Consider the following 23792-nt stretch of genomic DNA (forward strand, 5'->3'; position numbering starts at 1 on the left):
TATGGTTACTGTTTTGAGTAAACGGATACCCGTTGCCCCTCCTACTATCTGAAGGGGCCCTTGGTTTGGGGTTCTTGGCACCAAAAGCAATTCACTTGTCAGACTTTATTTGTGAAACGGGGCGCTTAGAACGAACAAGCCATAGAGTTCTTACCCCGCCCTCAAGGCCCTATCCACACGAATGGCTGCCCTCTAATGATGTGAAGGTATATATATTGTAGGGAGCGGCTAATAACACCCGCTAAAAGTGTTGTTAGCCTCTGGCTTCTGTAGGTACCCAGTACGGACTGTGGGCGCCTACTGGGGAGGCACCCACCCAACTCCTTTTTGTTTCTTCTTCTTCAACTCTTTTCCTTGTTCTAATCATAAGCACCACTTTATCATGGAAACAACCGTGTTTCTAATCCTATCATCATCAATCAACAATGAAGAGTTAGAGAAATAAAAAACCTTGTTTTAGAGAGAGGAAGGAGTAAAACCATTATGGGAATAACTTTGATTTCAAACCAATCTTGATCTATGACGAGGCATTAGATAAAGAAAAAACCTTGATCCAAAACCACCATAAAAATACTCTCGGGAACCTAATACTGGTCTAGGACCAGTTCGACAGGTTTCAGACTGACCAGTCCGAACCCCTCGGACTGGGTCGAATCCGAACCCCTCGGACTGGGTCGAATCCGAACCTTTGCTTAGGTTTTTGGAGGGGTCGATCCGTGTACAACAATTTCATCGGGTGCGAACAGATGTTTGTGGTCAAAAGAGATTGACCTTGGTCAACCTCCTCCATTGGGGGGCTAACAACACTTTTAACGGGTGCTTTTAGCCGCTCCGTGTATTGTATGGTGACGATGGAAGTGGTAGTGCGCGACAAAAATAGACTGCTTCTGCTCCTTTCTTCCTCGACTCCTCTTTTCTTCTGCTCCAAGGATGTCGAGTGTCGAGGAGCAGCAGCAGCAGGAGCAGCGGAGACTTCATAGCAAGCTTGAAGAAGCTCTCGAAGTCAAATCTCTCCGCCGGATCATCAGTGCCTACCTCAAGTATCCTCTCTCTCTCTCTCTCTCTCTGATTGATGAGTTCCGTTTGTGTTTAAGTTAACTAGCTTTCCTCCCAAGAAAAACTAGCGACTTGTGTACATTTGATTTCCTGAATCATCCTATTCGGTTCTATGTATTTGTTTGAATTTTCGTCTTCATTCTCACACTCAACACTTTTGGCTTAATTGGATTAGGGTATTTTCAAATTCTAGACATTATAGATATACATTTCTCCATGTTCAGATATTCAGAGCATTACTTTTATGAAATAGTTGAATTCTAGACATTATAGATATACATTTGTTTGAATTTTTCTTTGTTACTATAGGTCATTCATTTATTATCTCAGACCTAGCTTATGGGTTTCATTAATCTTTCAGTTTATCCATTTAAGCTTTCTCTTATTTTTTCTGATTAACCTATCTTCCAATGTCGCAAGTAACTTGAGTTTATACCACTCTTCAGTTTGTTCACTCCCACCCATTACAATTTCCCATTCACAGTTCTACTTATTGATGCTGATAAAAAAGAGGAATCTTCATTTTCTAAATTACGAAGAAGATTGTTAACTTACCCTCTCCCCCTTTCTCTCTCACTTTGTTGCTAATGAAATTCACTTTTACTCGGACTTCTTCTACAGCTATGCAGATGCAGCTGAAGAAGATGTGAAAAGATACGAAAGATCCTTTGAGAAGCTTCCTTTTGCTCACAAGGTATACATTTTTCTTACGAGTTCAAACACTATTGGAAACAATTATTCTATTTTTCGTTTCCGTTCTTCTAATTAGCTAACCTCATTTAGTTGTTAACAATGAGTTACATCCTTATTATAAAAACAGTACACGGTACCCCATAGGGATATCAATTATCGATGTTGGCATCTTTCCTCTAAAGCATCTGAAGGTTAAGCCAATGATCTCAAATTCCTTAACTCTCCTACTCCATACACACATTTTTGCTTTAGTTGACTTCTAACCCTCAGGCTGACTCGAACAAAATAAGAGTTATCTTTTAGATTTTGAACTTGGTCTTTTTCGGCGGCTAAGGGAAAAAAGTGTATCGCCCACGAACCACAGATGGTATAAATTTTTTCAAAATGATAATTAATACATCAAAAAGAAAAATTACAAGAGTTGAGAGGACTTAGGTAGTTTCTCAAAATCAAGAGAGGCTATTATAATAAAACAAGTCAGTCGGTTATGGGAGAGATAAATTTGGCCGTCCATTTTTATGTGAGTTTTTTATCAGATCCTACGGATTGGGATATCTTAACAAATCTTTTTAAATGTTCGAGTAATTATGCCAACAGTTAAAGGCTAAATTAGTCTTTTATTACCACATTTTTAATTGAGAGAAAACAGGGGAAGTAGTTTCAACCATTAAAATCGATTTGGTTCTTTCCTTAACCACCTCTACGTGATTTCCTCAAAATTATTAAATAAAAGAATCTTTCGCACGATTCCCTTAATCACTTCTATCACGTTTTTCTTCTTCCCGACAGAGAAAATTAACCATCATGTTCCTCATCTTCTTCCTTTGCTGAAAATTAGAATCAGAACCAAATGTTCTCTACCTCAACGGAGTTAGCTATTCTGACATGATTGTGTGTAATACATTGGCACAATGGTTGTGCACTTACATTTGAGCATATTTTCAGTTATCCTTAACAGGCGTCATACATAAATAATAAATTTCAACGTTGCCTAATTAAGCTTCCTATCTGTATTTTGTATTGATACTAAACATTTCCATGCTTTATGCAGGCTCTTTTACCTACTTATCCTCTGAAGTGTCAAAGTCTCAGACGGTATGTAAACCTTCTAATTTCTGTTATGTGTCCCTGTGAAGTAGAACATGAAATTGAGAGTTAATGTTCACATTGGAGGATTACAACTTAGGAAGCCTGATAATGATTTTTGTATATTTCAGGTGTATTTCCGTAAATCTATGTTTCATTATGAGTATGCTTCAGGTAAATCAATATTCTCTTTTGCTTAGATATTTCTTGTTAGTTTCTGGTGCCCGTGTGTCGTGACACAGTTTTGCTGACAAACTAATTAGTAAATATAACTATATGATTGTTCCTTTTCTCAATTCTCTGGCAGGCATTTGAGCCTCCACTTGACATGAGCCAGGATATTAATTGTGAATGTGAACATGAAAGGGATGTATGCGCAGATCATTTCTCTGAGGATAGGAATTTGTTCTCTGGGCACGTAACCTCGACTAGTGGAAGGACACATGATACTGACCTAGTTGATGAAGGGGGGCAAAGCAATCAAAGTTGCTGCTCACCTAAACAAAAAGCTACTGATGAGGTCAACAAATGCTTATAGAAGCGTTTCTAAATGATACGATATGAATGATGTGATAGTTGAACTTCTGACAATTTTTATTTTTCATTCACAACAGTTGACTTCTGTAGAATGTTACAGGCGGTATCAGTGACTTCTGAATCTATTGGAAGCTCGATCGCAAGCATGGAATGCAGTAATGGATCAAATAGAGCTAGCAGTGCTAAGGTCAATCTTGTAAAAAGTGAGGAAGAGCTTTGTTCCGCTTCTGATTCCAATGGACATGTACGTTTCTCTTGCTCATACCTCTTAGTCTTAAGTTAACATGTGTCCATAAAATATCCCACTTCCCAGGCCCAAAATCTTCCATTTATATTTCTCAGATTCCTATATGTATTCTAAGATGTTACTGTTCTTAACTTTCTAAGATCTAAAAAGGTACTACAAACTTTTCACGAATCAGATAACCAAAATTATCTGTTCAATTGCGTTATTGCATTCTTGGATATATTATACAAGACAATGTATTGGGAATAATTATGGTGAAAGCATAAACAGTTTTTCATTTTATAAGATATTATTTAAGTATTGGGTGTTGCTAAACCAAAATGTAGAAAGCTAAATGCTAAAATAAGGATAGAGATAATGGTGCCATTAATGACAACTTCGAATCGTTCTTTTAGAGGTCAATTTTATGATTCTATGATAAGTTTTTTTTATAGATTAAGACTATTTAGGATGTGAAGGGCATGTTATTCACATCAGTCATCATTCGTCTACGTCACATGCAAATGGGTTGAGTAAATACTGCACTCTCCTTTAGGTGGTATCTTTCTTCCAGACTATCCAAATCTACCATTTGTTGGTTGTTGTTCAGTTCTCTCTAGAATAAGGCCTATGAGAAACAGGGATTCATTACTTGTTTTCATGGTCGTGAATCTTGATACATTCTACCAAATGACCGAAGAAAAATTACCTTTTCAGGTTCAACTGGAACAGATTTCACATGTAGGTTCCCTTTGTATGTATTTCCACTGAAATGCAGTAACGAAATATTTCTATAAACAGTATTAACTCAAATTTGGAGAAAGAGTAAAATATCAGTACTTTGAATCCCATTTTCTAGTACACGTCACAGAGAAAATAAGTTGGACTAGAGATTCAAGGAAGGGTGCCTGGGTGAGCGCATTGTGGTTCGTGATTCATGACCAATATGTGAATCGTCTAAAATTCATTTTGAGAGATGCGCCGTGAATGGATCTTTTAGTTATGTTGTATAGTTGGCTGATTGAGAGAACTGACAGGAGTCATTTGTGTTATAGCAACTCTTGCACTGAAATTTTCCAATTTACAATTTCAGGTATCCTCACCTGTGCAGGACTGGTTGGATCCATCATTACAGTTGAGAGTTCCTTTTGTAGATGTGGACAAGGTATATTTCCTTCCTTCATTACTGGCTTTTCAAGGTTCAGGCCTTCACTTTGCAATATAGACGAAAGCAGCCCATGTGTCATTTGCAAACCCATGGTGTCATTTGCAAAAGCAAATTAGAAACAGTTTTAATTTGAAAACATAACAATATTATTATTTGGTAATATAGTTACATACTAATAAAAAAGTTATGGTGTGTTTGGTTGCAGGATTCCTATCAAAAGTGGGATTTGGTAGGAATCATGAATCCTTGTTCTGTTTGGCTACCAAGAATCCTAGGACTCTTTAATCCTAAGGATTCCTAATTCCAAAATTTGTATTAGACCAAAATCCCACCCTACCTCCTAGGATTTTGGATTAATAAACCTACATTTCAAACTTAAAATATAACAACAATTATTTCCCTTCTACAAAATAATTATTTTTTTCAAAAATTATTATTTTCTTTTTCAAAAATTATTATTTTCTTTTTCAAAAATTATTATTTTCTTTTTCAAAAATCATTATTATTTTTTAAAACTCATTATTTTTTACAAAAATCATTATTTTTTTCAAAAATCATTATTTTTTACAAAAATCATTATTTTTTACAAAAATCATTATTTTTTACAAAAATCATTATTTTTTACAAAAATCATTATTTTTTTTCAAAAATAATTTTTTTTCAAAAATCATTATTTTTTCATAAATCATTATTTTTTCATAAGTCATTATTTTTTTCAAAAATTATTATTTTTGAAGAATAATGATTTTTTGAAAAATAATTATTTTGTAGAAGGAATAACTATTTTTTGAAAAAAATAATGTTTTTTGAAAAATAATTATTTTTTTGAAAAAATAATGATTTTGAAAAAAATAATAATTTTCGAAAAAATAATGATTTTGAAAAAAATAATATTTTTAAAATAATTATTTTGTAGAAAGAAATAACTATTTTTGGAATTTTCGTGAAAAAAATAGGTTTCATGAAATTTCAGTTACCGTAAAAAAATAGGTTTAATGAAATTTCAGTTACCTAGAGACAATATTTGGATGAGATTTTGTCTTTAGGATATTATTCATGAATTTGAAGGATATTATTTTAATTAGAATCTTATTTTATTAGAATCCAAATATAATAGACAAACAAACCAAAGGATTTTAAATGAAGGAATCAAGAATCTCAGAATTCTTATTGGTTACCAAACAAACCAAAAGAAACAATTTGGATTCATGAATCCTGCAACCAAATGCACCATTAATGAAAAGTAAGGATAAAAAGTTAGTTTGGCAACACCATCTACTTTATTGTTATTTTTTTTTTCTCTTCTTATTAACATACTTGATTTTAAGTAAATTATTTATAAATTTGATGGTGATGGCGGTGATAGTAGCTGCGGTGGTGGTTTGGTGTGGTGGTAGTGGAAGTAATGCTGGACTGTGGAGGTATGGTGTTGGCGTTGTGGTGATGTTAATGATGGAGGTCTGGTGGTGGCAGTGTGGGGTGATAGTGGTGGTGGTTTTAGTGGATGTATGTTGGCAGGGCCAGCCCGACTTTCGGGGGCCTAAAGCGGAGTTAAATCTCTGGCTCCACAGTCAACAGAAGTTTTGACTGAGATTAACTTTCTTAAAGAGATTTAAATTCTTGTTTTAAGAGCCTAATTGTAAGTACAATTATTGCAATCAAAGGAGCTTAGGATAGTAACTCTATTTTAATCCTATAATTGTACTTCTTCCAGCAACCAGAGCACCGATTGACTTCACTTTGAGTGATTTTTTTAGGTTTTCCTTGTCTTTTGGTAGATCATCAGAAAGAAGAATTTCGATAGGTTGTCCTCGTTTCATCTTATGATTTCTAGGACTAGATGAAGGTGGATCTGGTCAAAGTTGTTAGAGACATCACGTTGATATTGATGAGGATCTTTCTAGATATGGTTAAAAAGAGTTTGTAAGGTCGTTTCCAGTCAGGAGTGTGTTCTGGGTGAAAAGAAAATCATCTTCCTATTGGATTTGTCTTTATTTATCTCTACCAAAGCCCAGCATTAATGGAAGCAATACAATTATTTTAAGAATATGTCCACCACCCTTTGGTGTAACGGTTGGACACCCCTCTTAAGCCCATGAGGTCGTGGGATCGAGTTTCGGTGGAAGCAGTTTGCCAGCAAGATTTATCCCATGTAATTTAGGCAATATATATAATAAATATTGTAATAAATTTGTCGGGCTTTAGGGCTCTTTCATTATGGTTTAAATTAGGCGGTTATCGTGCTCATCACATCTTCATGATGTATCAATGCCTTGTAACGACTAACGTAGATCGTAGTCGGTTTCTCAAAAAAAAAGAAATTTATTTTTTTTGAAAATTTGATTGAATATAAGAAAAACGAAAGCTATACAACAGATAAAGGAAGGACGAAGGGTTGCTCGGGTTGTGTTAACATCACATAACCCATGCCTCCCAATTCCTAACTACATCCATAAAAGACGTAAATTTAAACTTAGGCGAACTGCTAATCCAGTAATGTATCGTTCCTTTTACATCTTCCACATCAATAACTGAAAAGAAATTTATTTTATGAATATAAAACGTAGAAGATGAGAGATAAATATGCAAGAAAGTAAGACGGTGAAAAAGATTTATTGAGTTGTTCTTTACTTCTTTTTAATTTGGGTGCTGAGCGTCCTTATGTCCCATTTTTTAATGCTCCGCTTTCTGATCCTTTGTCTATATTGCTGCGCAAAGCAACTTGTTCGGGCCTGGTGTGCCCCTGTATGTTGGTGGTGGTGGTGTTGGAGTTGTGGTGGTTGTGGAAGTTTGGTGCTTAGGTGGTGGAGTAACAGAGACTATGCAAGGAAGACAAAGAATTGGATTAGTTAAGATTATTCATTGTAAATTTTGAACCAAATGACATAACTTTTAGTCATTTGAAAAAAATAAAAACTTTAAAGGAAGTTGAAGTTTGAAAAAGTGAAATCCAAAGTCTTAGCATTACTAACCTGACGTTTTTTTTTCTTACTTTCGACTTACTAAGTAGAAAATGTACTTCCTTTTGTGTTGCCAAACAACACCTATGAAAATCTTTGCATGTCAGGGACATTTTAAGAAGATTTAGTAGGAGGCTAGCAGTCCACATGCTTTGTGCTGTGTGCATCCATTATGACTCAGTGAACGTCTGAACTTCTTTGAGCTAATGTAATAAAAGCTGATATCAGCAGACTCCTAGGACACTACATTTTATTTTTACCTTCGGCTATGTCATTGTAATTTGTAATTGTGAACTTCTAGCGCTTTTTTTTTATTTCTTTTCCTTTATCTAAAGGGATCCTACTTAGGTGATACAAGATACTAATTAACACTGAACTGATTGCTATATCTCATCAGGAGTTATCTTCTAATAATAAATTTCATACATGTCTCAGGTCAGATGTATTATAAGGAACATTGTTAGAGATTGGGCACCGGAGGTATACAAGCATCTATTTAGAGTCCTGAAATTTTCAGTACATTTTCACAATCATACCTTACCATTAATAACAAAGGTGTAGACGTTCCTTTTTCTTTTCTACTACAGGGGCAGAGAGAGCGTGATCAGTGCTACAAACCCATTCTCGAGGAGCTAGACCGTCTATTCCCTTCTCGGTCTAATGATAGGTAAGTTATCTACCACTTCGGTTTTTAAGCTTAAAGAACACTGTATAGCGGCCAGCATAGGTTTAGTAGAACTAGTGAAACAGTTGTGGAACCCGTCTGAGCATAAAACTCAACAGGTTACTAAAAATGTTTTGATATTGAAAATTAAATTTGCATTATATGGAGTTCATTGAGATACTTGAAGTTGGATATCGTGAGGAATCCAATGACCTAACCTGCTAACCAGCTCCTGTTTGTAAATATCTTTTCGTTTTAATATTTAATTCAAAGGTAAAAAAAAAAATTTGAGATACTTGGAGATGATTGTAAGCAGTTTCTTAATTTAATCTGAAACAGTATTAGAAGAGATCATGCCAATGATCTAAAATTCTAACAAAACAAGCTTACCTCTTAACATCATGCTTTAACAAGTTCAATACAAGATTCAATCTAAAATCGGGAATTTTTTGCTCGAGCACTGTTTACCTAAAGAAAATTAAAAATCTCAGTGTTAACTGTAGAAGAATTTCTAATTGAAATTTAATCAGAAATCTTTCTTTACAAATATATTCCAGATTTTATATGTTCTACTGGTTGAGTGAATGAGAGAATGCAGAGTTTCTACAAATAATTACATACTTCTTTTTTTCTGATTAATTAAAGCAAACCAGGAAATGAGAAAAGAATTATAAAATAGAAGAAGATATATGTTGGAGAGAGCAAAACGAAGGGGTTGTGACTTGTGAGGAGAATGGGAAGAAAAAAGTTGACACAGAGAGAGGAATGCACTCTCTCCTTTGAAAGGTTATGTGGGAAACAGGCGGATTTCCCATTTCTAACAGGAAAGCTATTTTGATTTATCGTACACGTATAGCACAAGTATTACCTGGTTGCTACCAATCAGTCTAAAAGATAGATATCTAGCTATCTACCATTTGGCTACCTCGAAAGATTGCACAATAGCACATGTATATAGCCAGCACCGAGGAACTTGGGCATCCATTTCAGGAGAAATTTAAACGACTGCGAAATTCCTAGCCGAACTGTTGGGGAGGCTCCAAGCTATATCTCTGTCAGATAATCCAAATGTAAGAGTTTGGGAACGAAAAGGAAGTAGAGAAGCTAAGTGCGAAACACCACTACATTAGAAAGTCCCAAGTGAATGTGAATCTAGACCTTCCTATGGACTGCTTTTGAGTCATTCTGGAAAAAACCAATCCCTCTGGGAGTAAGTTTCACAATATGGCCAGTATAGCATGCCTTTAGAAATTAACGACTTCAGATCAGCTAAATAAGAGAGGATATAGCTTGGTTAACAGGTGTGTGCTATGCCGGAGGGATTTAGAATCTGTCGACCATATTTTCATACACTACCCAGTGGCAGAAGACCTATGGAAGTGTTTGATAGGATCACTAAAAGTTAGTTGGTGTAGATCTAGATTGATTGGGCACAACTTAGAGCATTGGGAAGGGATCAAGAAAGAGAAGAAAAATAGAGTAATGATTCAAATGTTCAAACAGAGAAAGAAAAATAGAGTAATCTGGAAAATGGTACCAAAGTCAATCATTTGGTGCATCTGGAAAGATAGGAACAACAAAATATTCAAGGAGGAAAATATCAACAGCATGGTGGATGTGGAAGATGTCAGAGTAATCTTATTCCAATGGACTAGAAATCTACAATACTTTATCCTATTATGATGTTGCACACAATTGGGAGGCTTGGATGTCAATGTCATAACAAACATAGTAATATAACACTCCCAAACATAGTAATGTAACACTCCCAAACATAGTAATGTAAAACTTCCATTAAGGTGTAATTTTGTCTCATATTCATATAATTCATGATTTCATTCAAATTGTCGTACACGTAAGTTTGCTACATTTCCACCTTCAATGTACGTGTAATACAGAACAAACACTGAAATACGTCATTTGTGTTCTCAAGTGTGGAACTAGTCGCTAGATGACACAGCTTAAAGGCATAATCTTTGGTTTTGACTTTTCATCATGAGGTCCTTTTCATTTTAGTTTGTGATTAATGTGAGCCTTAAATTGTTTAACAGGCCTCCTTGCTGTTTAGTTCCTGGTGCTGGACTTGGGAGGCTTGCTTTGGAAATTTCATGCCTTGGTTTGTATCGATTATTCAAGCTGGAAGCTTAAGTTTGCAGTCACACTCCTGTCTAATATTGCTTATATTCTATTAAACAGGTTTTGCAACTCAAGGAAATGAATTCTCATACTACATGATGATCTGCTCAAGTTTTATTCTGAACTAGTAAGACACTTGTGATGATTTCTCTTTAAGTTTCTTAATCTTATGCATCTGTTTGCAGCACGTGTTTTTTCTTTTCTTATTTTAAAATTGTCATTTTAGACTGATACTGATTTATCCTCACATTTTGCTTGTAGCACCCAGACTGCTGGGGAGTGGACAATTTATCCTTGGATTCACAGCAATTGCAACTCTCTGTCAGATGATGACCAACTTCGGCATGTTTCGTTTCCAGATATTCATCCTGCTAGGTAAACATGCTAGAACTTCTGATTTGTGTTTTCCTAAATTTTCAGACATGTGGATTGGTCATGATCAATTAGCTTTCTTCGAGGCCACAAACTCTCTCAGTGTTACCTTAACTCTTTACTTTTTTTGGTAAAAGAGAGAACTTGAACCCCTAAACGCTATTTATTATTATTTACAAGGAGAATCTTGTTTAAAGACATACTGAAAATTACAAAAAAAGACAACAAAATATCATTTTACGTAAGACCCCCAGACGAAGTGAGACATGCTCTTAAGCGTGATGAAGTGATCAAACCAGGGGAAATCTCATCAAACCTAGACGAGGCCTTATCTACCTACCTCTTGGACCCGCTTGAATGATGCTTAAGCATTTCTTGATATGTGTCGTATGTACAACCCACATGTACTTCTCTTTTTTATATATAGTAAAAATAAAGAAAATTAAAACTTGGTCAAAGAGCAACTGTAATAATGCTGCTGAATATATCATCTAACCCTGAACGCTGACTTTTATCGTTGCAAGAAATTTCTTGTGTTCATACTTGCTGGATATCCAATAGCACTGTAAATAATTTTTTTATTCTAAACGTGTTCTCATTTCGAGATACTGTTATCAAAGGATGGAGAATTTCAAGTTTAAATATCATGCTTTCGGAAACAGTGCAGGAATTACTCCAGGTTTTTCTATGTGTGGTGGCGACTTTGTTGAAGTATACAGTGATCCAGGTCAAGAAGGTATTGAAATTACAATTTTCTTTTTGCAATTTGTTCAACATATCTAATGATGTATGAAAGATAAGTTCTTCTTCTAGTCTTTTGCTGATGTGAATATTATTAGTTCTAGAATATAATCCTGTAGAAAATATTTTTCTAAAGTGTCCAGAAAGAACCAATTAGCCAAATAGTTTTAAGTCCAAAGTATTAATGAGCTGTGTACAATAGTTATTACTAGTAGTTGTCTAGGAAATGTAATAGACTAGGAAATGTAATAGATTTGTGAAGAAGTCTGTAGTAGCTGCCTGGGGGAAGTTAAGGTGTTGTAAATGAAGTACTATAAATAGGTGAACCCCTTAGCTTGTAACGTCAGAAAACGATCTTCCTATAATATCAAGGACGGCCATATGTAAGGCAACCTCCTTTCCACTTGGTTGCTCAACGTGATCAAGATCCACATGTTAGAGTAGAAATTTCAAATTTTACAGGAGGAACAAATTGAGGAAGTTTTGGATTTGTTAAATGAAGTAGAAAGAATTTTATTTGGAGTATTTGGAACTTCCAGACAATAAAAAGGTAGATGGGTGGCTGTTAAATTAAAAGGATATGCATCTTCATGGTGGCAGCAGTTACAAATGACAAGAACACAATCGGGAATGGAACGAGTTGAAACATGGTCAAAGATGCAACGATTTATTTGAAGTCAATTCCTCCCATTAAACTGGGAAGAGATGTTGTTTTAGCAAAACAATCCCTTCAACAAGGAAGCCAGTCTATTCGGGATTACACCAACGATTTCTGGCAAACAAAAACACGTGGAAACTTAGTTGAATCTGAAACACAAGTTATACATTGTTATTTAATGGGACTAAGGCCAAGTATTAGGGGTTGGGAGTTGAGTTACAACCTTGTTGGACATTGACAAGTGTTGTGCAATTGGCATTGAAGATTGAATCACAACACACAAGATCTAATCACATTGATAAATGGCAAAGGCGAACTGGTACATCTACATCATATATCAAGAAATGTTATTCGTAACTTGGGGAGAAAAACTTCATTTATACCAAGTTCTAGACCAGCACCTAACTCTCAATTACATGGACAAAGTCGAGGAATGGGGATGACAAATTTCAATGTTGAATGCCGTGAAGTTAAAAATCAAGTTGTGGGAGGCAAAAGAAAGCGCTATAAGTGTGGAAAAGGAGGGGCATAAGACTGCTGAATAACGACAAAAGAATGTTAATTTACTAGTCATTGATGATAGACTACACAATGTGGTAAGAGAAAAAGATGTTCATCACATGGGCGACTTTGCAATGTTATTGTTGATGATGGAAAGTGTGAGAATTTTGTTTCCTTTTTGAAGGAAATGGTAACAAAACTGAATTTTGGCACACGACCACATCCAAACCCATACAAAGTAGTTTGGTTGAAGAAAGGAAGCTAAATAAACGTAACACATTGATGCCTTGTTCCTTTCTCAGTCGGTAACATTTATTCAGATGAAGTTTTATGTGATGTGGTGGACATGGAAGTTTGCCATCTTTTGTGATGTGGTGGACATTTATGCATTATACAAAAGTGGAGTTAAGGTGATCTTGGCGCCGATGATAGATGAAGACTTCCCCTAAGCTAAAATGAAACGGGAACATGTTCTTTGAGTGCCCAACAATCTCTTGGAGAATCAAATACTAGATACCAAAATTAAGCAGATAAAAAGAGACATGCTCAAAGTTTTCAAGAAGGAGATGGTATGGTTTATCTGCGTAAGAAGAGGTTTCCAGTTGGGACACATTCTAAATTGAGCAAGAAGAAAATCGGACCATATCAGATCATTACGAGGATCGGAGAAAATGCTTATGAGGCCGATTTACCACAACACATGGGCTTTAATTCTAAATTTAATTTTTCAGATTTATATGCTGTACAATGGAAATGAAGCGGCAAGAAACAAACTTGAGGGGAGCTTTCTTCAGGCACGAGGGATTGATGCAATTAATTATTGGTTTCAGAATATACTAGAAAATATTTTTCAAAAGTGTCTAGAGAGATCGAGTGAGTCAAATAGTATTTAGTCCTAAGTATTAATGAGCTGCCTAGGAAATGTAATACTATAGTTCTCACTAGTAATTGTCTAGGTAATGTAAGAGTTACGAAGAAGTCTCTCTTAGCTGCCTAGGGGAAGTTAAGGGGTTGTAAATTAAGTACTATAAATAGGAGAACCCTTGTAAAATCAGCAAACAATCTTTTCAGAATCAAGTTAATATCAAGTTTACTTTCTACTAGAAGTTCTCTCGAGTCTTTCCCCTGATTTCATCTAAAAAAATCAAGCCACGAAGGTGTTTTGAGTGATATCAAGTTCTACATTCGATCTATTACGAATCTGCTAGCGTTATTTACGATAATAGAAGTTTCAAGTAGGTGCTTTTTAGGTGATCCTATAGTCAATGGTTTAGCAGCGCATTTTGTTTAATGCTCATATAAGTATCTAATAGGTTGTTCTAGGAGATATTAGTCTTCCTATTTGATAAAAATTAGTATCATTTTTAACTCAATAAAAGCGAGGTAACATGAACTGTATGGCATTCATAAGGTAAAGTAATTTAACTCCTAAGATGGATATGTCAGCCAATTATTTTTTTACAGTTCCACAGATTATTTATTTATTCCTGTTGGTATTTTTACATGTCGATATGAACAAGTATTTTTTTCCAATAAAATAATCTTAAATCAACTTTGTATGTTCAATTTCATTTCAGTGCGAATCGAAATATATCGGTTTTAGTATAAGCAATCATGATAATACTACTCCTATATTTGTTGAATAGGGTAAGTACAAAAGAACATTATCCTGAGTGCTCTCATTAATTATTTAAACATGCAAATGCCGGAAAATCACATGCAAAATCAGTTTATATGCACACAATGGTCAAAATATCAGTCTGAAAGTTCCCAGGGTAATCAGAAGCAAATTAGATGTGCACCTAGTGAAGGTTGTGCCTCCTGACGGGCAGTGGTTATGATGCTGGAATCTGGATGCTGCAGTATCAATGGTGTAGTAAATCTCACCAACGTTAGCATTTTTAGTTTTAATAAAAGCACTAGTTTGCTTAACTGAAGGATCGAGGAAGTTTACTCTCAAGGACATGATCTTAATTCTTATTTCTGACACTTGTACGAGGACAAATTAGAGATGGCAGTAGATGGCACCGAAGGCACGCAATCTGAACAAATACTTGAGTTTTATTTCTGGAAGTTGGTTGTGTAGTCGAATAGTCAACTAGGCGAATCATAGAGAATTCTCTAGTCCATTTCAGTAGTATCTACTAACTATATAACCAACTTTCTATTTATATGGATTGTGCCTGTATGAAAATGGATTTTTTACAGAAGCTCGAGCTTTAGTAAAGATTATTTCATGCATTTGCTGAATTAGAATTTAATTAAATGAAATCTGAATTTTTAACAGTTCTTATGAATTCAATTCATACTTTACTAGGAAAAAGTTGCCTTGGGCTTAACTTGTACTTGCAGGAGCTTGGGACACCGTTGTTACATGTTTCTTCCTGGACACTGCGCATAATATCATAGAGTACATAGAGATTATATCCAAAATTCTCAGAGATGGAGGGGTAAGTTCCCATTCTGTTTTTTCGGAAGCTCAATGAGTTCGATTGTGGTTTTTCTGTCCTTCTTCTTTTGCTTAAAGCTTCCATAAATTCATCTTCTGTGCAAAGATGTCTTATTGTATTTCTCCAGTTATCTAGTTTAATTCAAATATTAAATCTTAATCGCTGATAGGTATGGATAAACTTGGGACCCTTGCTTTATCACTTCGCAGATGCGTATGGTGCAGATGATGTGAGTCTCTGTCTCTCTCTGATAATTAACCTAAGTGGGTTCTTTTTCTTGCCACTAATTAATGTCGGCAGTTGTTGATTGAGAACCATTTATTTGTGACAACTAGAAGATAGACTTCAATTGGGATTTAATTCAATAACTGTTCAATTAATTAGTATTAAAAGATTATAGACTAGAGAAGCACAAGTAGTATCAGTTTAATCTGATTCACTAATGAAATGGATGAGAAGCACATGGTACCAAGGGCCTTATTCATAGCCTACGACCTGCATAACATGAAATAAATACTTCTGACGGACTCTAACCCAAGCGAAATTTTCTTCGTCGAAAAAGGATATACTATCAGTTTGTTAAGCTTTCAGCTCCCTATCTAAGGTCTGTGCACATTTGCAGGGTTTGCATAGGGAGCCCAAGCCTAAAAAAGTATTGACATGTCATTTTTAAGCAAAACCAACACGACCTGATTTCCTAGATCTAAAATTGTGTCTTATTTTATGGTTTCTAGGAGATGTCCATTGAACTCAGTTTGGAAGATGTAAAGAAGGTTGCTTTTCATTATGGATTTCAGTTGGAGGTAACCATTTTCCATCTTCTTCTCAATTGTTTATTATATCCAAACACCAAATCTTAATTTTCTGGTCTTCCTTTTTTCTCTTTTGCATTTGAATTACAGCATGAGAAAGTTATTGAGACAACATATACTTCAAATCCCCGATCTATGATGCAAGTAAGTTAAACCTTGCTTCCGTAACTGAAACCAATTTCGTTCATTTCTTCAAATATTTACAGGGCTGCAGCTGTTCGAAATTTGAATTCTTACTTTTAAACCTTACCGTTCTTGTTAAAATTGCAGAACCAATATAAAGCTGCATTTTGGACGATGACAAAGATAGCGTCACGGACAGGGCCAGAAATAAAACTGCAGCCCGTTAATTAAGTTACAGGTTTCAGATTACAATACTTTTTCAAAGTAGTTTGTCGACTACAAGATGCTGTGTTTTTTCTCCTTCGATGGAGAGTGGAGTCTATCTATCATAGCGACACTTGCTTGAACTTGCGACCTCCACTGACATGGGGGATGGAAGACTATCAAGGGGAAATCATTCTAAACATTTTTAACTAACGCTCCCTGACATACTTCATTTTAAAACCAAGCCCCCCTCTTCTATCACAGTTAAATTTCAGAGACTCGTTTTCTTGCATACTTTTACTATTTCAATTTTTGTTTCTTTCTCAACCTTGACCTTTATACAATTGAACATTTTTTTTATTCGTTAGTTTATTTTCTAGAAAGAGAATGGGAGACAATTAGGTTAACTTGACGAAAAACCTAATTTTAATTTTATATGATTTTAATATCGTGGATGGAATGAAGTCCCACATCCATAAGATTTCTTTTTATTAAAGAATCAATGCACATTTAAATAGATTTCCCTTTATCCATATGATCAATGCAAGAGTACTTTTTTGTTTTGGATGCTTCCTCCTACTTTTGAAAAGCATTCATATGATCAGACGTGACGAGTCATCTAAGTGGCACGCAAAAAGAAAAGGAAAATTTGGTCAAAATACCCTAAAAAATTGGGGCTTTGGTTAAAAAGGACCTATCAACTTTTTGTAAGCTTCAGTTCCCCGGGGCATTTTTGTAAATTATTTCATATAAGGAAAAGATTAAATTAACCTTATTTGTTAGAGAAATTACAAACCCAAATCAGGTCCTGATATTTCCCTCTTTCTCTATCCCGTATTTCTCTCTCTATCCCGTGCACTTCTCTCTCTATCCCGTGCAAAATCGATTCTTCTCTTTCTCTATCCCGTCTCTCGTTCAACAATCGAAGACAATAATCGAAGGCAACAATCAAAGGTTCTCATCTAAGTTTTTTCATCCTTGATTTTGCTAGGGTTTTCATTGATTTACTAGGGTTTTCATTGATTTTCTGGGTTTAGCTTTATAACTAGAATATTAATACTGATATGGTACATTTCTTGAAAAGGGTATTTGGTTTCATGAACTTGATATTACGTTTTTTAGGGTTTCATTTTCTAATTTGCCTACTTTTTTTTAGCTTTACTTGAGTCAACAATGTTAATTGTTTGTGCTTACTGTTTTTGATGTTAATTGTTTCATTTTCTGATTTGCAAATTGATTTGCAAATCAGTTTGCAAACTGATTTGCAATTTGCAAACTGATTTGCAATGGTCTGCAAACTGATTGCCTTGCATTTTAGGTAAAACTTAATAAATGTTTATCATGTACTTAATGCAGGTTAATGATGAGTTCCAACAAACTAATCATGAAGATGAAGAGAAAGGCGAGGGAGATGAAAAAGATGGTGTAGATGAAGATAGTAGAGGAGGAAAGGAATTAGATGAACATGATGTGAGCAAAGATATATTTGATGTTGTGAAGGAGATAAATGAGGGACTAGAAAAGGAAAAAGCAAACGAGAAAACAAAGATGAGGAAAAAACAGAAAGTGATGCCGAAATGAAGAAAGAGAAGGGAAAAGGGAAAGTGGAAATGGAAGGCCTTAACGAGGAAGAACAAAGAGATGAAAATGTTGCTGAATTGAGGGAAATAGTTAAAGGATCCATTGAAAAGGGTGTGAAGGAGCGTCCTAAGAGAAAACAACTGGAAGACCTTATGTTTGTTTACACTAAAAAGGAAAAGAAACAAAAAAAAGGCAGGACACACTTCAAAGGTGAATGAGAACAATTAAAAACATGTGTTCTAAACAATATCTTTAATAGTTTATTATGTTGAGTACATTCGATCACTTCACTGTTCTTGTATGAATTTGAATTTTGGTATCACTTTTTGAATTGACTTGCAAAGCTCTTTAAAATCGCTGCAGAGCTGTGCAAACTGGTTTGCAGAGTCTTGCTTTCTAGTTTTTTTTTTTTTTTTTAATCTTTTTCATTAATATCTGAAGTCTAACAAATCTTTTGATGACATTGTTGAATCTATTAAATGTAGGAACAAAAAGTTGAAAAGGGAAAAACGGTGTTAATTGATGACGTTGATTTTGAGGATCCATCAGTTGAATATGGAAATGTTCTTGACCTAACAAGGTGTAAAATCTTCAAAATGTTGACATCAAAAGAGAAAAATGCAATTCAGAAAGATTGGTGTGATTACCGTAGAAGGTAATGCACATTTACTGTGTTTTTAGACAAAATTTATAACTTTACTAAAATAACAAAAGTGTTTGTCAATATTTTTTAGTGATCTTGTATGGTGTTCAAAAGAAGAGAGGATCAACATAACAGTTGATCAAATAGAAGATCTTCTATCAAATCGATTTGTTAATGGGTCAATCATCGATTGGTTTGCATATAAATTGAAGAAGGAAGGGACCGAAAAGAAATTCACTTACATCAGCCACTTTGATAGTGTAAGTATCTTTAATTTTTGTTTTTCTTATTACGTTGATTGTATTTGTTCTTATATGTTGAAGTAGTTTAAAACTAAGTTGCAGTGCTATGCAACTGATTTGCAAACTGATTTGCAAACTGATTTGCAAACTGATTTAAAGAGCTTTGCAACTCAGTTGCAATGATGTCTTTGAAAAATAACCACAACATACTCACATGTTTCTTTAATTATTTTTCAATAGAAGCCGAAGATGACCGATAGTTTGACAACAAAGATATGCAACTTTGATATTTCTTCTCAAATGCTGATATTCCCGCTTAATCATTCAAAGGAAAATAAGGATCCAACCGGTTATCATTGGTCAGTTCTGATATTGTGCATGATGAAACCATGGAAATGGTTTCACTTCAACTCCATGATGCCAAGAAAAAAAAGGAATGACAAATTCTCCACATGTGCGAAAAATACGGTAAACATATATACCACAATTCGCATAAATAAAATGAATAGTGTAATTTAACTTATACTACAATGTTTAAATCAAGTATTTTCTTATATTTTAGATAAATATTGTGGAAGGCCTTCTTCATTATGCTTACGAAACGGATAATTTGCGTCCAAAACCTCCATCAAGAATTAAGAGAGTGCAAGTAGACTGTCCACAACAACTAGAAACGTCGTAAGTATAAATTAATCATGCTTATTAATCGACAAGTAATTTTTTTTAATTTATAAGCTAAATGACTTGTTTTTTCTTTACATAGTTGATGTGGTTTTACGTATGTCAATTCATTTCGAATGCTACAAAAGGCCAGGATTTTGAAGAAATGGAGATTGACCCTCATGAGATAACGAAACTTAGAGGAAAGATAGTTGCTGAAATTGTTTCAGATGAAAAATATTGTTGGATTCAATCAAAAAAAGGCGTTTCAATATAGTGTTTGTTCTGAATATTTTGATGAATGTGTTTGTGAATATTTTGATGAATCTTTGATAGCTTTTTAAACTTATTATGTCGAGCATTTATTTGATTACTTATTTGGTCTGATGAATTTAAGTTGCAGTGGTTTGCAAATTGATTTGCAAATTGGTTTGCAAATTGATTTGCAGTGGTTTGCATGTCTTTGCAAATCAGTGGTTTACAAGCTTGATTCTTCTAATTTTGTAATTCAATTAATCGTTTTTTAAATCTCGACAAAAAAAAACGAGGGCTACGCCCCCGAACCCCTGTAAAAAGACACGTAATCCAATTAGTTTGTAATTCATCAAAATGTTGCATACATTGTGTACATAAATTGAGTTCCTTAATTAACATCTAAGTTGCAAAAGGATTCTAAATTTATTTGGTGACTTTGCAATCTAGTATTCAGTGGTTTGCAAACTGATTTGCAGTAGTTTGCATTATGGTTTGCAGTGGTTTGGAAACAAGATTTTTTTCAAAATAGTCACAACATACTCATATGTTTCTTTAAATATTTTTGAATAGATGCAGGATGAACGAAAGATTAAATCATTTTCGAAAGATTTATTCTTCATTTTTTTATTCTATTAATTATTTTTAAAATTTCTACAAAAAAGAATGGGAGCTACGCCCCCGAACCCTTGTAAAATAATACGTGAACTCATCAAAATTGAAGGATATGCAAGTATTTCCAAAAGTAATTTCCATCGAAGTTGCAAAAGGATTCTGAATTTTTTTATGACTTCGCAATCTGGTATGCAGTGGTTCGCAATATGGTTTGCAATATGATTTGCAATGGTTTGCAATATGGTTTGCAAACTGATTTGCAAACTGATTTGCAATATGGTTTGCAAATCAGTTTGCAATATGGTTTGCAGTGGTTCGCAATATGGTTTGCAATATGATTTGCAATATGGTTTGCAAACTGGTTTGCAATGGTTTGCAATAAGGTTTGCAAACTGATTGCAAACTGATTTGCAAACTGTATCAGCTGTCAAGACCAAGATTTAAGGTTCACATACTATTTATAAGCAATTACACCAACATTGTTTATCCAATAAAAATGAAGACAACATATGCAAAAAGGCAAGTGAAAGCTAATGAAAACTAATTTATGAATTAAATTGACATGTCTTATTGTTAAAAAGTAATAATGTAATGAGAACTGGTTCAAACATCATGTTTACAAGTCTTCTTGTTGTGACCAGATGTATGACACACGCTACACTTTATCGACCTCTTCAACTTTGCTCCACTATTTGGTATCCTCTTTTGCCTTGGTCTTCCAGGTTTCTTCTTCTCAGTCGGTGGTAAAGAAATTAGCTCGTCGGGATGATGATTCGGAAGATTATAATCACCACAGGTTCAATAACTTTCTCGTACGACACACAATAATGAGAAGCACGATAGAAATCACTAATGAAGTTGTATGGATTATATAACCTGCACCTGAAATACAACATAGAGCATGATAGCAAGGAAAATCGTGTACTCTCCAATACCCACAACTACATGTACGATTCTCAAGGTCCACCCGAAAAGATTTACCATCAACAACCTCAAAAGTCGAGGATGAAGCCCGTACTGCTCTAAAAACTCTACCTTTATTCAATCCTTCAACAAACTTTTTTTCCATCTCCGGTCCAAGAATAATGGTCCAACTATACCCAAGATCACGTCTAGTAGAAAACAAAACCATCAACTTTTTGCGAATATAGTCAACCAAAGGTGTTACTGGATAGCTGCGACCTTCTAAAATCCATGAGTTAAAACTCTCAGCTATACCAGAACATGTATCACCATATCTGTTGCCTGGAAAGTAAGCATTTGCCCATTTCTCAACAGGTGCTGTGCTAAGAAATGCTTCAAAAGATTGGCCACCAACAGTTTTTAACTCTTCAAAAAGAGGTTTGAACTCTAAATGGTTTGGTGCATAAGCACATCGAGTAAAAAGATCAAGGATGTGAGAGGATGCATATTTATTATCTCTTAATCTAGTAGATATATTATGTTTTAAATGCTAAACACAATAACCATGGTGACTCGAAGGGAATACAGTAGATATACCATTTATAAGTCCAGGATGTCTATCAGTAAGAAATGTGTAAGTTCTTTCGGAAATAATCTGATAAAGAATCTCCAAAAACCATAACCAGTTAGCTTGATTTTCCGTGTCTACGAGCGCAAATGCAAGTGGATAAAAACCTGCAAAAACAATAAAAGGAACAACACTATAATCAACATATTTTCAATGCATTTGTAGAAGAGTTGCAAATCAGTTTGCAAAGTCTTGCAAATCAGTTTGCAAACCACAATGCAAATCAATTTGCAAACCACAATGAAAATCAATGAAAATCAATGCAACCCACAATGCAAATCAATTTGCAAATCAATGTGCAAAAAATGCAAATCAATTTGCAAATTGATTTGCAAAGCACTGCAAATCAGTTTGCAAAGGCTTGCAATGATTTGAACAAAATAAATACAAGAACAAAGCTGAAAAGAACATGTTTTACCTCCTTCGGCATTCTTGCTCGTTGCAGCTAATAAACATCCACTAAACTTTCCTTTGAAAAATGTTGCATCTAAATAAAGAATCGGACGGCAAAATCTAAATCCATGAATACAAGCCCCAAATGCAACAAATAAACGCTGAAATTCTTTCGAATTAGAGTCAATCTCAAGTTTCACACAACTATTTGGGTTACTTCTTTGTAGAGCATCAACATAAGAAACTAAATGATGATAAGACGATGATGCATCCCCGTGAATATCCTTCAAAGCTAGTGCCTTGCCAGTATAAGAGTAATAGTAACTAACATCAAACGCATTTTTATAATTTTCGATCTTCATCATCCCCTTCTTCATCTTCATCCGCGAACACATCATCTCCTTTCTTTTTTCCCATTCATTCTTTTTACAAAAAAAATTAGGATTTTCCCTCACCCGGTTTGGGCCCCCGGTAGATGGTTTTCTCTCCTTGTCTGTGTCGGAAAACCACCGAAAATAGTGCAACATAACGAGATGGGAAAAATCTTAACGGAGCAGGGCATACTAGTGTATTAGAGCATCCCCAACGGCTCTCTATAACGCCATTATCTGGCGTTATGGAAGGGTTGGGGAACCCAACAACCCTGGAGATCATTATTAATCTCCAAGGCTGTGAACAGTAGCCGACCATATCTGTCCGGTTACTGTTCCCTTTCACCAAATGGTGAGGTGGTGAGTCCCATTGCATTTTAATCTCTTTTGATCATTTTCTTATTTTTTATTTGGTTTCAGTCCTTATTTTCTTTTGTATTCTTTATTTTAACTCTTTTAGTGTTTCTCTTTTATGTGTTTGGTCTCGTAAAAATTTTAATTAGTTAATTAAATTATAATAAAGCTGAAAATTAAATATTTTACTAACATATTTAAAAAAAGGTTACCTTAAATATTTTTATTTATACCCTTAATTAAACATAATCGAAGTATCATGATTATCGTCTCCACTGTCATCGATTTTGTGTACTCCGGATTTTAGGTTTGTAGTTTTAGTAAAATGTCGTATTAGTTTCAATTTGTAGTTTAAGTTTTGTAAGTTTTGTAAGTTCAATTAGTTTAATTAATTTTTAAAAATGATAAAAATGAAATTTGGTGCAATGAATAATGATTTGGTGGGAGTTTTAGTGTTTTGTCTTTGGGTTCAATAATTTGAAAACACCAAATAATTTGGTGAAGATTCCTTTTTGGTGATTTTTTTCTGGTGTCAACCATTGGGGATGCTCTTACTAAGAGAGGATTTTAGAGAGAGAAGGGAAAAAATTATGGGAATTAATGATGCATATGATGACAACAGAGACAGATTGTTTCTCTCATTCACTCTGGATTACTGATTTCACTAAGATGTTGTTGTAGGGTTACTTCATTTTACTTGGTTCTTTATCCTATTATAGGGTTTTGAAGAAGGGGATGAAGGATAGATAAGGATGATGGGTTT

The 23792-nt window shown here is 34.6% G+C and overlaps 3 protein-coding genes across 6 annotated transcripts; 2 read left to right on the forward strand and 1 right to left on the reverse strand.

Moving 5' to 3' along the window:
- Positions 1 to 847: 847 nt before the first annotated feature.
- Positions 848 to 18342, forward strand: LOC147557450 (uncharacterized). 4 transcript variants are annotated; one of them, XM_086658300.1, is made up of 19 exons: positions 848 to 1040; positions 1678 to 1750; positions 2801 to 2844; positions 2967 to 3009; positions 3143 to 3355; positions 3473 to 3616; positions 4692 to 4763; positions 8162 to 8206; positions 8314 to 8393; positions 10442 to 10506; positions 10587 to 10653; positions 10788 to 10901; positions 11561 to 11634; positions 15151 to 15248; positions 15418 to 15477; positions 15983 to 16051; positions 16151 to 16204; positions 16331 to 16421; positions 17744 to 18342. In XM_086658300.1, the coding sequence occupies exons 1-18, from the start codon at positions 931 to 933 to the stop codon at positions 16412 to 16414; spliced, it is 1509 nt and encodes a 502-aa protein (XP_086514426.1). In that variant the 5' UTR covers positions 848 to 930; the 3' UTR covers positions 16415 to 16421; positions 17744 to 18342. The 4 variants fall into 4 exon arrangements, with proteins under 4 accessions (XP_086514426.1, XP_086514425.1, XP_086514428.1 ...); XM_086658302.1 differs by having other exon boundaries at positions 874 to 1040; positions 2967 to 2998; positions 3216 to 3355; XM_086658299.1 differs by lacking the exon at positions 17744 to 18342 and having other exon boundaries at positions 16331 to 16747.
- On the forward strand, positions 17744 to 19886 carry LOC147557451 (uncharacterized). Its single transcript, XM_086658304.1, has 6 exons — positions 17744 to 18178; positions 18454 to 18623; positions 18703 to 18871; positions 19094 to 19321; positions 19416 to 19531; positions 19617 to 19886. Exons 2-6 carry the CDS (start codon positions 18565 to 18567, stop codon positions 19618 to 19620), a joined length of 576 nt encoding a protein of 191 aa, XP_086514430.1. The 5' UTR covers positions 17744 to 18178; positions 18454 to 18564; the 3' UTR covers positions 19621 to 19886.
- A 1281-nt stretch (positions 19887 to 21167) lies between these two features.
- LOC147557452 (uncharacterized) lies at positions 21168 to 22681 on the reverse strand. The gene is made up of 4 exons (XM_086658861.1): positions 22330 to 22681; positions 21881 to 22018; positions 21362 to 21730; positions 21168 to 21262 (listed from the first exon to the last, which is right to left on the reverse strand). Exons 1-4 carry the CDS (start codon positions 22679 to 22681, stop codon positions 21168 to 21170), a joined length of 954 nt encoding a protein of 317 aa, XP_086514987.1.
- Between the last annotated feature and the right edge of the window lie 1111 nt (positions 22682 to 23792).

This window comes from Eschscholzia californica, unplaced genomic scaffold (assembly GCF_041429995.1).
Source record: "Eschscholzia californica isolate CP2 unplaced genomic scaffold, dmEscCali1.0.p SCAF_2, whole genome shotgun sequence".
In the NCBI taxonomy this organism is placed as follows: domain Eukaryota; kingdom Viridiplantae; phylum Streptophyta; class Magnoliopsida; order Ranunculales; family Papaveraceae; genus Eschscholzia; species Eschscholzia californica.

What these genes read in the sequence shown, in the direction of transcription:
- LOC147557450 (XM_086658300.1), top strand. Translation starts at nt 931, where the DNA reads ATGTCGAGTGTCGAGGAGCAGCAGCAGCAGGAGCAGCGGAGACTTCAT. An exon ending in TTAGAGATTGGGCACCGGAG is followed by an intron (nt 8,207 to 8,313) that starts GTATACAAGCAT and finishes TTTCTACTACAG; the next exon opens with GGGCAGAGAGAGCGTGATCA. An exon ending in AAATTCTCAGAGATGGAGGG is followed by an intron (nt 15,249 to 15,417) that starts GTAAGTTCCCAT and finishes AATCGCTGATAG; the next exon opens with GTATGGATAAACTTGGGACC.
- LOC147557451 (XM_086658304.1), top strand. Translation starts at nt 18,565, where the DNA reads ATGTTGACATCAAAAGAGAAAAATGCAATTCAGAAAGATTGGTGTGAT. An exon ending in ACATCAGCCACTTTGATAGT is followed by an intron (nt 18,872 to 19,093) that starts GTAAGTATCTTT and finishes ATTTTTCAATAG; the next exon opens with AAGCCGAAGATGACCGATAG. An exon ending in CCACATGTGCGAAAAATACG is followed by an intron (nt 19,322 to 19,415) that starts GTAAACATATAT and finishes CTTATATTTTAG; the next exon opens with ATAAATATTGTGGAAGGCCT.
- LOC147557452 (XM_086658861.1), bottom strand. Translation starts at nt 22,681, where the DNA reads ATGAAGAAGGGGATGATGAAGATCGAAAATTATAAAAATGCGTTTGAT. An exon ending in GAGCAAGAATGCCGAAGGAG is followed by an intron (nt 22,019 to 22,329) that starts GTAAAACATGTT and finishes TTGTTTTTGCAG; the next exon opens with GTTTTTATCCACTTGCATTT. An exon ending in GACTTTTGAGGTTGTTGATG is followed by an intron (nt 21,263 to 21,361) that starts GTAAATCTTTTC and finishes GTTGTATTTCAG; the next exon opens with GTGCAGGTTATATAATCCAT.